Consider the following 15771-nt stretch of genomic DNA (forward strand, 5'->3'; position numbering starts at 1 on the left):
ACTTGACGTCTCGGGGTAGTGACAGTGGGTGTTCAAAGAAATACTCAATTGCCAACACCCGTACCAGTACAACCCATCACGGGTTCCTCGAATCGTTCGTTGATTTGCTGGTCTCAGTACCGGCGGGCTGCCATTCTCGCACAAGTTTCTGTGGGCTGGGTCGGCCCCAAGATGGACAAACGATCGGCAATAGCTAGAGCTGACTCAATATGGCTAAAAGTGACAGCCACTTGGCTAAAAAGTGGCTAGGAGGAAAAAATTCACAGAGCCAACCCTGACTGAGGTACCTCAGGAACCAGAGACATCAGCATTAGGATCCTACTTGCCATTGAGGCCACTCATGTATCTGCAGGTTGTAGTACCTGATACAGTACATCCCAATATGCTTTTCTTGACAGTATCATCGACTGTATCAAGAACACCTTCAAGGCCAATGGCTTCTCTAAATGTTTAGCAGGGTCCTTATGCTGTCTTGAGTGCATCATAATTATCACACAAAGACATTACATCTTATTCCAAGATCAATTTTATTCACAGGACATTGTGTAGATACCGGCACATAATTTTTTCACAGAGTGCGCGTTTTGAATAGATGTGGACAGTTTTCTAAGTAAACTGCACTGCTAAGACCAAATACCGTTAAGTCAGATGATAACCTATATTGTAGTTGATAACAAACTAACCCAAATCTACATGTAAACAGTACATGATAGACTAATGTAGCACATCTTCTTTACTCAACCACACAATCAAACAGATTTCACAAGCAGTTTATCCACAAATAAAGATTGTCAAAATAAAACTATTTGAGAGGGAACTGTCTTTTGAGGATGGAACTTATTTCTAAAAGTGGATATCTTCCAAATCGCTGAAACAGAAGACTAACATAGTTTTTTCACATAATTAAGTACAGCCCTTTTTAAAATCATTGTCCCTTTAGCAGATGGATGTCACTATAGTTACTTAACAACAACATATTCACAATCACATTATAAACAACAAGAATCCAACAGATCTGCTCTAACGGTAATGTACAAGCATAGTATTAAGAACAACCCGATTCAAGTAATGGCCTCCTATGAACTTGATACATCTCTTACCCAATAAGACTGAGTTTTCATACGTCAGAAGAGCAGGCGTTACACCACTGAAACTGCACTGACTGTCTCGTACAGAAGTATGTATGAAGAATGTATGTCAGAATGTATATCAGCCTAACAAGAATGTACAAAAACTTACAGAAGAATGGACACAGAAGAACAAAGGCCCCTTCTAAGTCATGAAAAATGAAGACAAAGAAATGTATTTAGGATTTACTTGGAGTATCGCTACTTCAAGTAAGGTACACAGTTTTTTCTGATTTTTAGGACCCCTGGTATGCAAAAACATGTACACGTCTCCACAAAAGTGCTCCTCCCTATCATAAGCCAACCCGGTACAGACTAGAAGTATTGGCCCTTAGCCTCAGCAGCATATTGAAGTTCAACATGCTAATTCAGGGCCTTCACAGATCTTTTCATATCAGCCCTGAATCAGCCTATTCAACAAAACATTCTGTTGAAGTTTAAATGTTTCAAGAATTGAGCACTGAATGAGGAATTGTTCATACACATTAGCGTAGTCCTGGACACTGAGTGGCGATCAGAAACAGAATCTGAATGGCACTACAACACTCTCAAGCCTTGGGACGTTCATTTCACTGCCAACAGATATCTGTAAGAGCCTAATATCTGTACCAGGATGAGCAGACAAGGCCTAACTTTATGATGAATGGATGAATAACTGGACGGAATAAGCATTGGAATCTCTTTTTAAAACATCATTAAAGCAAAGCACTGTCATGGGTATAAACACTGCAAAAAGGTTTGACAAATTTCAAGGTGAAAACGTCCTGTCACAAAGCTTAAAGCTGACACATCATGGGCAGGGAAAGAAACTGGATGTTGTTTTTAACACTTGCGTTTGTGTACCCCCCAAAGGTACAAAACCACCCAGGTTACTGTGGAGACCTACTTTCAGGCGCCTCCCCTTTTGTTAGTAGAGTAAAGTTTTTCACCTGTCCCATTGCAGCAACTGCCCTCCAAACGGTGGCCGTCAGCTTGTAACATTTAAATCAACCCCCTCATTTCTATAAAGAGTACAGTTTCTCTCCTGCCCCATGGCCACTGCCATTTATTAACGTATTTTCGTCTTCGTACGGCGGTGGTGAGCTCTGATACGGCGGGGGCTGTTCAGAATTCAAGTCATCCAGGTCCGGCACGTTATTTCGGATCTTCTGCTGTTTTTGTAGTTCTCGGAATCCTGGGGAAAATGATAGGATGTCATTTTGGTTTTCAAAGTTTACTGTGTTGGAAATACAAGCTGCAAGGAAAGTCTTTTTGAAAAATTGAATAAAAAATATCTTTAATCCCACCCAATTAACCTTTAGGCTTGATTTTCATTTCAGTTGTTTTCAAACTGTAGATCTGAGGCAAATTTGATAATTCATTTTTTACTACATGAACTTTCAAAATTGGCCAAAGAGCATCTGTTTATAACTATACAGCAATGAGGTGCGGGGTTAATTTGGCACCAAGGATGAGCACCTGGTAGAAAGAAAAGCACTAACCATCTCCAAGCCGGTTGCCACCAGGTATCGGAGGCAGGTTTCCAAGATCTAATAACCCATCACTTGGCCCTGCAAGCGGTGAAACCTCCTCCTCCTCCGCTGGTTTTTTCTTCTTTGGCTTCTTATTCCGTGGACTTTTTATTTCGCCAAATTTGCTTCCGATCGGGACGGCTGCTTCGCCCAAGTTTGTGCCATCGTCAACGATGTCGTCTGATAGCATCGGTTGGGTTTTCTTCTTCCTTGGCAGGTTATTGTCCGCTTGGAGGATCGGAGCCGGCCCAGGTAGGCTGGTGTCTGTAACAAAATGATAACAAACTTCATCGTGGTTGCCCCGCAATAGATTTTTCATTTCTTTATGAATACTATAAACATCAAGTTTCAGCAAATTCGCTAGCATGATAACTGCACCACAGCATAGTATACCACTTCATGTCTATTTTCTTGAGCCACCAATAACCACGAATGGCATTTCCCTCATACAACTTAACACTTACCGATGTCCTGCGGAAGGCCTTCAATGACCAGCTTGGCACCCTTGCTAAGTTTATCACAGAGTAGCGCGATATGCTTCTTAAGTTTTTGCGTATCTTTCGGCGGGGTGAGAGGGGATGGATTGATGGCTTGGTCTTTGGAGTTCTTGGCGAGGCAGGTCCGCAGCAGATGTGTGATCGCACAGTCGACCATCTCTTCCCAGCCCTTGAGAACAATCAAGTTTAGAGTAGGTTAGTTTAACTCTACCATGCCAGTATAAACCAGGTACTTACACAACATACTGCTGGCACAAAGTGATCCATTCTGCAAAATTTTCCCCAAGTTTTCTCGTGCTAGGTACTTTACAATGCAACTTTTCCTAAGCGGAATTGGGATCCAGGCCACCTGCTCTACATGTATACCTGGTGTGGCCAGGGGAACGGAACATTCCCAAATCCGCAGTAGTGAGAGTTAAGGACGCGTACCTGGTCTTCAGAATCGTTAACCTGCGGACACAGACTGCTCTGCAGCACGTAGAACTCCTTATCGGACATGTTGGTCCACAATAGTATCAGTAGATTAAGAAGGTAGGTGGCAGCACTGAGAGAGCTCGAGACCCTGGCAAGGTTACGCACGTTTTCCTCTGCGGCATCTGCGAGGGCTAGGAGCTGAAAAAACAGACAGATCACAAAACTATTTAGTTCTCATACATTGGTAAGTACATTTTCAAGTCCAATTGGACAGACTTGATGTTACAATTGCAGTCACAAGTACTTCAAGACAACTGTTCAGAGATAGATGCCAACACTGCCTGCAGTGGATTAACAAGATTTTTTAAAAAACTATCAGTACTTTTCAGTATTTTTCAAGTGAACTTCATTATTTCGAATGGATTTCTGAAGCAAACTTTCTGTAGATCCAGAGAAATCCTAGGTTGGCAGCCCTGACTGTCGCTGGCATAGGTCAGCGCAAAGGAATGCTGGGGAATCGAGAGGCTGCAGAGATACATGAGTTCACCCTCGAGGAACAAAGTGGCCAAGAAATGGAGGCTTGAACCTACCACCCAGAGATTCTGAGCAAGAGACCAGAAGCATCACACCCATTTTTACCTGTCTGTAAGTACCATCCAGTAATGTATCCAAATTCGACAACGGTGTAGGCGTTTTATCTTTGAATCTGGTCAGCAGTCTGCGTTGAATGGCACGGAACTGGGATGCCCTCTGGGCAAGAAGGTCCTTGTACTTATTTTGGTTTGAACGCACCTACAAGTATGAAGTCAAAATAGAAACTCTTATAAAACTGTCAAAGTCCTCTAGGTGCACTGTAGATTGGTGAAGCGACTGATTTTTTAACCGAGTATAAATGCACAGTGCTTGAGAGCACGTGAAGGAGCACACATTTGTTAAAACTGTAGAAATACACATGTTTCTCTTGATAGGCACAAATCTGTTCCCCCTCCAAATTTATCACTTACTTCAAAATGTTGTTCCAGGACCTCAAAATATTCATGCAGCGGCAGTGCACCGCTAAAGGATGCCTGGAATCCATCTTGGTTTTTACCCTTAAAGTAACCGCTCAGTCGGTTGACGAGCTCGTTGGCGAGTAGCCACATTGGTTCGAAGCTGTCACACTGAAGACGGTAGCGCTCTGAGAACAGAAAAGTTTATGATTTGATGACAGTTTTGGGGAGAACTTTATGACTGTTCTGTTGATTGCAGGTTATTGCACAGGAAAGTTTGAAAGATCACAGCAGAATCATCTGAACATCGCTTCTGTCTTACTGTTGCTTTTTCATTTCTGTTTTGGCTCAAAAAGGCAATCTAAACGAGTTTAATTTGAATTCCAATGTTTTTACTGAAGACCCCATATCATCAAGAGACGAATATAATCACAACTGGTGGGAAATTCCATTATCCTGCATTGGAGTGGAAATGGAAATGTCATGGCCTACATATTATTATTCACAGATCTTACGTGATGTCTTTGATGCCAACATTGTGACCACAGGACCCCCATAGTACTGGAACCCCAAGGCATTGCCGGGACCATCAGCATAGTCACCAAGAAGATCTGAAAGTACAAATCAATACACGTTGTTGTTACTCTTAACACAACTAATTTCTTGTGCGAATTGAATTTAAACTAGTGCACTGGCACCATACACTTTTTTTTACCTCCAGTTGTCTTAGAGTAATATATAGATAGACCAGTAAACTATGTCCAGAAATGAGTGGTCATAAGATAAAAAAAATAATTATGATATCACTCTAGGCCATGGGACAAATCTCAAACTTGTTATCACTGACAATATTGACTTGATAAGGCTCATTATTCAAAACACCTACCCAGCTTACAATGGTTCCTAAAAGATTGCCTTTTTAGGTCATGGTTTAGTTCTAGATTCGGTATCCGACAAATATTTAAGACGGGCGTAGCCAGGGCGCACTAGCAAAACCGACTACAGCTGACATCAAGTTAGGTGTAATAATAGAACAGGTTTGCCTTTAGTTGGATTTTGTTCTAGTAGTTTGTGCCTTGATAAGCACACAATAACCGGATTTATCAACAGAAACATTGGTTGAGTATACAAATTCTTCGGTGTGTGACTTATCTGATATACAAGCATGCAGCTTCGCCAATGGATGGAAATAAATTGCTGTCTCAGCCTCATGTGCGAACAGGAAGGAGTTCAAGGTGTAGTCCAACATACCAGTGTTAAAAATTAAATCACTTTCTTTGGTCACATTTGAGGAAGCTATGCAAAACAAATACTTTTCAATGGATCTTCCATGGAGAGTTGGCAACATGTATGCACATTTTGAAGCATAACGCTATGAAATATAAGTTTTCATATCAAAACTCAAGGCACTTGATGACATTAGAATATACCTTCCATATCTAGTGAATAGAGACTTGGCTCACGACACCATCTCAAAGGATCCTCGGAAAAAGGTAAGAATTTTTTCTCCAGCTGTTACAGTAAGGCCAAAGTTTTGCCAAGAGGTGTGACAAGGTCACCAAAGCTGGTTATGCTTGAAATTATGTGAAAAAAGTTATTTGCAATAAACTATGTGAACACAATGTACACAAATTTGATTCGTGTACAAAACCCTGTAACTGAAGATGATCTTTGGATTGCTGACAGTGGTGACCCCTGTGGCAGTCTGAAAAAACCATAGAGATGGGAGATCACCAGTGCCCATATGTAAACTAATACCTTCTCTGCAGAGCACACGTCATTTTATTATTAGTTCTACTATCTGACAGTCAGGGATGGTGCCTTTGTTTCTTTTCAGCGTTAAATATTGGCCAAATTACTCTGGCAAGGCGAGCAGGTTCATCCAGCGATCCCCACAGCTTGGTCGTTAGCTCTACTGCCTCTGGCCAAGTCTTAAGTCATGGCAGGGAAGTCAAGAAATCCTGCAGTATGTCGCTGAAATTTGGATGGCATTCCCGTACAGTATGTCAAGTCTTTTTTGAGTAGGCTCATCACCTCTGTTTCCAGTTAAGGGAAATAAAAGGTTCCATTCTCTCTAGGAGTCTGAGAGTATTCAATATATGGCTGTAATTTGCCTGACGCCAATCAAAGCAATCATAATGGTGCATTGCACCATGGTCTTGGCCAGCCTCTCCTCTTCTTCCTTTCTCAGTTTTTTTAGGTCGAAAAATTACTCACTATCAGGTTGTTCACTCATTACAGGAATAGTCACAGACCAACCGGTTGATACAAGAACTATAGCGGTTTGATGATGGAGGAGACACAAGCAAAAACTGCCGACCAACGACTGTTCGATGCAGTAGATGAAGGGAACTTGAAAGGTGTTAAACACGCAATCACCGCTGGTGGGGATGTGAACCAGAAAGACAAAGATGGTAAGCTACTTGTGCAAATAGCTATTGAAAACCTTATTCAAGCACTAAAAGGCCAAGACCAGGCTACAACTCAAGATGCAAAGAAAGCAATTGTAATAGAATTAGTAGAGCATCATGCCTATGTCAATGAACAGGGTGTATATGATATAACTGCGTTAGGATATTTGCTAGCACTGCATAAATTAAATTCATTATACAATGATAGGCAAAAACTGATTCTGCTTGATGTTGTAAGAGTGTTGTTAAATAATGGTGCTGATGTCAACATCAAGGATATTGGTGGTCAATCTCCTTGGCACAGAGCAGCTAAGACCCCTTCCATTGAACTTCTGCAGTTATTTTTTGAGCACCAGTCTGATGTAAATGTCAGGGGTACAGGTGATCAAACTGCACTTCATACTGCTGATGACACAGACATTGTTAGATTATTGTTAGAAAACAAGGCTGATGTCAATGCTGCAGACAAAGCAGGCAGTAGTCCACTCTCGCATGCAGCACAGAGAGGTAACATTGATGTAGTCAGATTATTGATAGAAAGCAAGGCTGATGTCAATGCTACAGACAAAGCAGGCAGAAGTCCACTCTCGTATGCGGTACAGAGAGGTGACTATGGTGTAGTCAGATTATTGATAGAAAACAAGGCTGATGTCAATGCTATAGACAATAAAGGCAGAAGTCCACTCTCGTATGCGGCAGGGAGAGGTAACATTGATGTAGTCAGATTATTGATAGAAAACAAGGCTGATGTCAATGCTATAGACAATGAAGGCAGAAGTCCACTCTCGTATGCGGCAGGAAGAGGTAACACTGATGTAGTCAGATTATTGATGGAAAACAAGGCTGATGTCCATGCTACAGACAATGAAGGCAGAAGTCCACTCTCGTATGCGGTAGAGAGAGGTTACATTGGTGTAGTCAGATTATTGATAGAAAACAAGGCTGATGTCAATGCTATGGTCAATAAAGGCAGAAGTCCACTCTGGTATGCGGCAGGGAGAGGTAAAATTGATGTAGTCAGATTATTGATAGAAAACAAGGCTGATGTCCATGCTATAGACAATGAAGGCAGAAGTCTACTCTGGTACGTGGCAGGGAGAGGTAACATTGATGTAGTCAGATTATTGATAGAAAATAAGGCTGATGTTCATGCTATAGACAATGAAGGCAGAAGTCCACTCTTGCATGCGGTAGAGAGAGGTAACATTGATGTTGTTAGATTATTGTTAGAAAACAAGGCTGATGTCAGTGCTACAGACTATGAGGGCAGAAGTCCACTCTCGTATGCGGCATGGGAATGTTACATTGATGTAGTCAGATTATTGATAGAAAACAAGGCTGATGTCCATGCTACAGACAATGAAGGCAGAAGTCCACTCTTGCATGCGGTACAGAGAGGTAACATTATTGTAGTCAGATTATTGATAGAAAACAAGGCTGATGTCAATGCTACAGACGATTATGGCAGAGGTCCACTCTGGTATGCAGCAGGGAGAGGTCACATTGATGTAGTCAGATTATTGATAGAAAACAAGGCTGATGTCGATGTTACAGACAATAAAGGCAGAAGTCCACTCTCGTATGCGGCAGGGAGAGGTAACATTGATGTAGTCAGATTATTGATAGAAAACAAGGCTGATGTCGATGCTACAGACAATGAAGGCAGAGATCCACTCTGGTATGCGGAACAGGGAGGTAACATTGATGTAGTCAGATTATTGATAGAAAACAAGGCTGATGTCGATGCTACAGACAATGAAGGCAGAGATCCACTCTGGTATGCGGAACAGGGAGGTAACATTGATGTACTCAGATTATTGATAGAAAACAAGGCTGATGTCAATGTTACAGACAATAAAGGCAGAAGTCCACTCTCGCATGCGGTAGGGAGAGGCAACATTGATGTAGTCAGATTATTGTTAGAAAACAAGGCTGATGTCAATGCTACAGACGATAAAGGCAGAAGTCCACTCTTGTGCGTGGCAGAGGGAGGTCACATTGATGTAGTCAGATTATTGATAGAAAACAACGCTGATGTCAATGCTACAGACCATAAAGGCAGAAGTCCACTCTCGTATGCGGTCAAGGGAGGTTACATTAATGTAGTCAGATTATTGATAGAAAACAACACTGATGTCAATGCTACAGACGATAAAGGCAGAAGTCCACTCTCGTATGCGGTCAAGGGAGGTTACATTAATGTAGTCAGATTATTGATAGAAAACAAGGCTGATGTCAATGCTACAGACGATAAAGGCAGAAGTCCACTCTTGTGCGTGGCAGAGGGAGGTCACATTGATGTAGTCAGATTATTGATAGAAAACAACGCTGATGTCAATGCTACAGACGATAAAGGCAGAAGTCCACTCTTGTGCGTGGCAGAGGGAGGTCACATTGATGTAGTCAGATTATTGATAGAAAACAAGGCTGATGTCAATGTTACAGACAATAAAGGCAGAAGTCCACTCTCGCATGCGGTAGGGAGAGGCAACATTGATGTAGTCAGATTATTGTTAGAAAACAAGGCTGATGTCAATGCTACAGACGATAAAGGCAGAAGTCCACTCTTGTGCGTGGCAGAGGGAGGTCACATTGATGTAGTCAGATTATTGATAGAAAACAACGCTGATGTCAATGCTACAGACGATAAAGGCAGAAGTCCACTCTTGTATGCGGCATGGGAATGTAACATTGATAGAGTCAGATTATTGATAGAAAACAAGGCTGATGTCAATGCTACAGACAAAGTAGGCAGAAGTTCACTCTCGTATGCGGCATGGGAATGTTACATTGATGTAGTCAGATTATTGATAGAAAACAAGGCTGATGTCAATGCTACAGACGATAAAGGCAGAAGTCCACTCTCGTATGCGGTCAAGCGAGGTTCCATTAATGTAGTCAGATTATTGATAGAAAACAAGGCTGATGTCAATGCTACAGACGATAAAGGCAGAAGTCCACTCTGGTATGCGGCAAGGGGAGGTTACATTGATAGAGTCAGATTATTGATAGAAAACAAGGCTGATGTCAATGCAACAGACAATAAAGGCAGAAGTCCACTCTCGTATGCGGCACGGAGAGGTAACATTGATGTAGTCAGATTATTGATAGAAAACAAGGCTTATGTCAATGCTACACACAATGAAGGCAGAAGTCCACTCTCCAATGCGGTAAAGGGAGGTAACATTGATGTAGTCAGATTATTGATAGAAAACAAGGCTGATGTCAATGCTATAGACAATAAAGGCAGAAGTCCACTCTCCAATGCGGTAGAGGGAGGTAACATTGATGTAGTCAGGTTATTGATAGAAAACAAGGCTTATGTCAATGCTACACACAATGAAGGCAGAAGTCCACTCTCGTATGCGGCATGGAAATGTTACATTGATGTAGTCAGATTATTGATAGAAAACAAGGCTGATGTCCATGCTACAGACGATGAAGGCAGAAGTCCACTCTGGTATGCGGCATGGAGAGGTTACATTGATGTAGTCAGATTATTGATAGAAAACAAGGCTGATGTCAATGCTACAGACAATGAAGGCAGAAGTCCACTCTCGTATGCGGCATGGAAATGTTACATTGATGTAGTCAGATTATTGATAGAAAACAAGGCTGATGTCAATGCTACAGACGATGAAGGCAGAAGTCCACTCTCGTATGCGGCAAGGAGAGGTAACATTGATGTAGTCAGATTATTGATAGAAAACAAGGCTGATGTCAATGCTACAGGCGATAAAGGCAGAAGTCCACTCTGGTATGCGGCAAAGGGAGGTAACAGTGATGTAGTCAGATTATTGATAGAAAACAAGGCTGATGTCCATGCTACAGACAATGAAGGCAGAAGTCCACTCTCGTATGCGGCAAGGAGAGGTAACATTGATGTAGTCAGATTATTGATAGAAAACAAGGCTGATGTCCATGCTACAGACAAAAAAGGCAGTAGTCCACTCTCGTATGCGGTAGAGGGAGGTAACATTGATGTAGTCAGATTATTGATAGAAAACAAGGCTGATGTCCATGCTACAGACAATGAAGGCAGAAGTCCACTCTCGTATGCGGCAAGGGGAGGTAACATTGATTTAGCCAGATTATTGGTAGAAAACAAGGCTGATGTCAATGCTACAGACAATGAAGGCAGAAGTCCACTTGTGTATGCGGCACAGGGAGGTAACATTGATTTAGCCAGATTATTGGTAGAAAACAAGGCTGATGTCAATGCTACAGACAATGAAGGCAGAAGTCCACTCTGGTATGCGGCACGGGGATGGAACACTGATTTAGGCAGATTATTGGTAGAAAACAAGGCTGATGTCAATGCTACAGACAATGAAGGCAGAAGTCCACTCTGGTTTGCGGCACGGCGATGGAACATTGATTTAGCCAGATTATTGGTAGAAAACAAGGCTGATGTCAATGCTACAGACAATGAAGGCAGAAGTCCACTCTTGGATGCGGCACAAGGAGGTCACATTGATTTAGCCAGATTATTGATAAAAAACAAAGCTGATGTCAATGCTACAGCCGATGAAGGCAGAAGTCCACTCTTGTATGCGGCACGGAGAGGTCACATTAATGTAGTCAGATTATTGATAAAAAACAAGGCTGATGTCAATGCTACAGACAATGAAGGCAGAAGTCCACTCTCGTATGCGGCACAAGGAGGTCACATTGATGTAGTCAGATTATTGATAAAAAACAAGGCTGATGTCCATGCTACAGACAATGAAGGCAGAAGTCCACTGTCGTATGCGGCACGGAGAGGTGACATTGATGTAGTCAGATTATTGATAGAAAACAAGGCTGATGTCAAAGCTACAGACAATGAAGGCAGAAGTCCACTCTCGTATGCGGCACAGGGAGGTGACATTGATGTAGTCAGACTATTGATAGATAACAAGGCTGATATCAATGCTACAGACAGCGGAGGTCTCAAGCCACTTTATTTTGCAATACACAACAACAAAGAAGTATTTGATGAACTGCTTAGATGTGGGGCAGAAATTGATGGCTCAGATCAAAGAGGTCTAAATATCCTACACATTGGATTAGCGAGTGTCAGTGAGAGCTTATTGTATGTTCTTGAGGATACAGATGATTCACATGATACACATGAGCCAAGGCAGAAGGAGAAAACTGTCAATGCTCCTGGAAGTTACGACAGGACAATGCTTCATGTCGCTGCAACCCTTGGGCTCACTAAACACATGTCAGTCTTGCTCCAATATCGTGGAATAAATGTGAATGCCCGTGACATCTTCGGCATGACCTGTCTTCATTATGCAACAATAATAGGAAATGAAGACATAATCTGTAACCTTCTCAAGGCAGGGGCCGATATTGGAGCACTGGATACTGCAGGGAGGTCTGTTTTGCATATTGCAGCAATCTATGGACATTCCAAATTGATAGAAACTTTCACTCAAATTCAAAATGACTTGCTTCAAGCAAGAGACAACCAAGGACGGAATTGCCTACACTATGCTGTGATCTACAGAAGAGATGAAGTAGTAAAACTACTTCTCAATGATCAGCCAGATTCTCAAATTAATTCTAGCGAGGACAATAAGGGAAAGAAGCCAATAGACTATCTGTACAAATTTGAGGAAAACACTTTGATACGGAAACTGTTCGGCAATCAATCTCCAGTTATCAAAATTGTCAACGAATACACTGACTTTTCATGCCACAAGAGTGAAACAAATCTCTTAGAGGTATCAAAACAGTGTGGTATCGGCTCTGTCAAGAGAATTTCAGGTTTTGATCTGACTACTTTTGCAAAACAAATCCAAACAAAAGTTGAGGAGGTGATCCGTGAAGCTATACCAGAGTCTGTTGATGTTATAGTCATTGGTTGTGGAAGTTCCTTTGAAGGTTCAAAAGTTGGACTTCCAGATGAACTAGATTTCATGGTCAAACTATATTCAGTTTATAACCAAAAACTGAAAAAGGAGGGCTATGGAGAGATGGCAAGAGATAAAGAAAAGACTATACAACTGAACATAGACAATACACCATATGGTATATGGCTGTGGAATAGACTGATGATCTACTGGAGTGAACATCAGCGTCAAAAGGAAGGTGAACATCAAAGAACTGATCATGAACCCCAGTTTCAGATGCCATTGCCTCCGGTGCGACACCCTGATCACACTACTTGTACAACCTGGATCTGGTTATATAGTGACAGTATGTTCAAGGATTTGGCAGTTTCAATAGATTTCGTCCCTGCTATTGAAATCGAGGATTATGACGAGGAGAGATGCTTTATTGTTCCAAAAATACCACACAAAGAGAGCATCATCTCTAAAACTTTCACCACAGAGGAACTGAACCAACTTGGTCGCATATCCCATCCAACGCAGGAGGTTGAGCTCCTACTCGACTTGGACCAACACTTGATGGATGTGTTCATAACAGCAAAGAGCCTACGAAAACCTGAGGTTTGTGGATTCAAGATGAAGAATGACAAAGATGAGACAGTTCCAATGGGCGAGTACATTACCAGCTACAGACTGAAAACTTCATTTATGCATTTGATATTAGAAGAGTTTAAATTTTCAAAGATGTCACTTGGCAAAATGGTACTGATAGTCTATGAATATCTAGAGAAATGCCTCCAAAGGGGCGACCTTCCATCATTCTTTAAAGATAGTTTTGAACTATCAGTGAATGTGCTGGAAGGATCCAGGTTGAGTAAGGAACGTAGCATTCTGGCAGCAACGAAAATGACAGAATTTGTAAGGTGTTTGTATGAAAGAGATTTCTCATCAGTTAAAGACAAGGATTTAAAAGAGGAGCAAATTGCAAAAAGAAAGTTTGGGGACATTTTCAATGGAAGACGGTATGACTATGATGAGTCGAGCCTGTCAGATTGAATTTGACTGGAAAGAGAAAATGAGCATCTTTACATTTTGAGGGTATCTGTACAGAGGTATACCTTGACATCAGAAGGACTCAATCCATTCAAAACTGCATCCGAGGGCATATGGAACAGGTACATAGTAACTCATATTGGCCTACAGAGGTCAAGTCAGAGGTTCCAGCTTTACTTGCCCCCCATTTAATAGTAGATTAGAACAGGCAAAATGTGCAAACTTGTACTCTACACTGTACATCAGCTGATCAAAGCTTCCAACCACTGCTGTATGAAGAAGATCTTATTTACTATCGAATATATCCAACCCATGACTCTTGGTATTTATACACTTAGAGCGTCTTACCCAAGTGTAAGAAGATGATGATTGACCCAATTTAATCTGAGTATTAGCTTGTTGAAACAACATTTCAACCTGTGCTAGCGTCAGAACTATTTCTGTGAAGACGAAATAGTGCGGATATCTTACAGATCAAATCATCTTATCACAAGTGTTACTGCAAGTGTACCAACACTGTGGCAATATTTTGGAAACTTTTTTTTAATCATCAGTATTATGGGAAGCAGTAAGGAAATCGCAGCAAACCGCTTCACATCGCAAGGTGCATTTCAGCCAATCCACTAGCAACATGTTGGCACCCTTCATACAGCCGAGAGGGTGTCACAAATAATTAGACACTTGAAATTTGCCAAATGTGCAAACTTAGTCTAATGGTGACAACAGAGTGTACATGTTCACTCAGTACAATCAAAATTGGGACTTTGCTGTCTGTGTCAAGCTGTGGGCTCCATCCCAAATGCTTTTGAGGTTATCTTGACATCATTACCATATCATGACACGATATTTGAGCACAGTAGGTTTATGATACCCGAGTACAGTAGAACCTCTCTACTAAGGACACCCTCGGGACTGACAAATGTTGTCCTTAATAGAGAGGTGTCCTGATTAGAGAGGTCAAATTGAATGGAAAGAACCAATTTGGGACCAAAACTAGTGTCCTTAATAGAGAGGTGGTCCTTAATAGACAGGTGTCCGCTAAGGGAGGTTCTACTGTATATCAGTGTCTTTTGCTTGTAACAGAAAGTAGGAATCCAATGCTAGTAGCGAGGAATATTCTATAGGAGTCCTCGACCAACTGTTCAAAACTAAGTAAATGACAAAATTGGTCTGAATTTATTAAACGTGGTGGTATTGCATTCATATAAGCCCATTAGATTCAACGTTAAGTTGAACTTAACCTAAATGTAAATGATGCTTCCTTTCTTGTGCAATTATTTTAGCCTATAAATAGCACCCTCTCTAATGATATGTTAGATGTCAATGGTGTTTCAACTCATTGAGTAATAATAGAAATGAGTGACAAATAATTTCATGTTATGTTATGTTAAATGCTAATGATGCTGCTTTCAATTTTTCTGTAATTATAAATGTATGATAAATGTTAGACTGATATAAATTATGATGCTTCTACTGTTTGAGTAATCATACCAGTGTATGATAAATATTTCATATTATGTTGTGTTAGACTGATACAAATGATGAAGCTTCAACTGTTTGAGTAATCATACCAGTGTATGATAAATATTTCATATTATTTTGTGTTAGACTGATACAAATGATGAAGCTTCAACTGTTTGAGTAATCATACCAGTGTATGATAAATATTTCATATTATGTTGTGCTAGACTGATACAAATGATGAAGCTTCAACTGTTTGAGTAATCATACCAGTGTATGATAAATATTTCATGTTATGTTGTGTTAGACTGATATAAATAATGATGCTTCTACTGTTGGAGAAATCATACCAGTGGATGATAAATATTCCATATTTTGTTGTGTTAGACTGATATAAATGATGAAGCTTCAACTGTTTGAGTAATCAAACCAGTGTATGATAAATATTCCATATTATGTTGTGTTAGACTGATATAAATGATGAGG

General features: G+C 41.0%; 2 protein-coding genes across 2 annotated transcripts in view; one reads left to right on the top strand and one right to left on the bottom strand.

Annotated features, from left to right (window-relative positions):
* Positions 1–508: 508 nt before the first annotated feature.
* The window catches only part of LOC135499466 (protein PTHB1-like), a 29293-nt gene continuing 14030 nt past the window's right edge, over positions 509–15771 (bottom strand). The window contains exons 16-22 of the mRNA XM_064790214.1: positions 5054–5149; positions 4554–4726; positions 4189–4341; positions 3565–3747; positions 3103–3304; positions 2609–2902; positions 509–2301 (exon numbers count right to left, since the gene is read on the bottom strand). Coding sequence (XP_064646284.1) covers positions 2129–2301; positions 2609–2902; positions 3103–3304; positions 3565–3747; positions 4189–4341; positions 4554–4726; positions 5054–5149 — 1274 coding nt within the window. The 3' untranslated portion in view covers positions 509–2128. The remainder of the gene's footprint in view (positions 2302–2608; positions 2903–3102; positions 3305–3564; positions 3748–4188; positions 4342–4553; positions 4727–5053; positions 5150–15771) is intronic.
* On the top strand, positions 6829–13827 carry LOC135499911 (uncharacterized). Its single transcript, XM_064790947.1, has 3 exons — positions 6829–7456; positions 7685–10723; positions 11417–13827. The coding sequence occupies exons 1-3, from the start codon at positions 6829–6831 to the stop codon at positions 13825–13827; spliced, it is 6078 nt and encodes a 2025-aa protein (XP_064647017.1).

This window comes from Lineus longissimus, chromosome 15, assembly GCF_910592395.1.
Source record: "Lineus longissimus chromosome 15, tnLinLong1.2, whole genome shotgun sequence".
Classification (NCBI taxonomy): Eukaryota; Metazoa; Nemertea; class Pilidiophora; order Heteronemertea; family Lineidae; genus Lineus; species Lineus longissimus.

Excerpts from the sequence above, each read along its gene's own strand:
- LOC135499911 (XM_064790947.1), top strand. The coding sequence starts at position 6,829 with ATGGAGGAGACACAAGCAAAAACTGCCGACCAACGACTGTTCGATGCA. Across the intron at positions 7,457-7,684 it reads CTCGCATGCAGCACAGAGAG|AAAACAAGGCTGATGTCAAT; the intron begins GTAACATTGATG and ends GATTATTGATAG. Across the intron at positions 10,724-11,416 it reads CTGGTATGCGGCAAAGGGAG|GTCACATTGATTTAGCCAGA; the intron begins GTAACAGTGATG and ends CGGCACAAGGAG.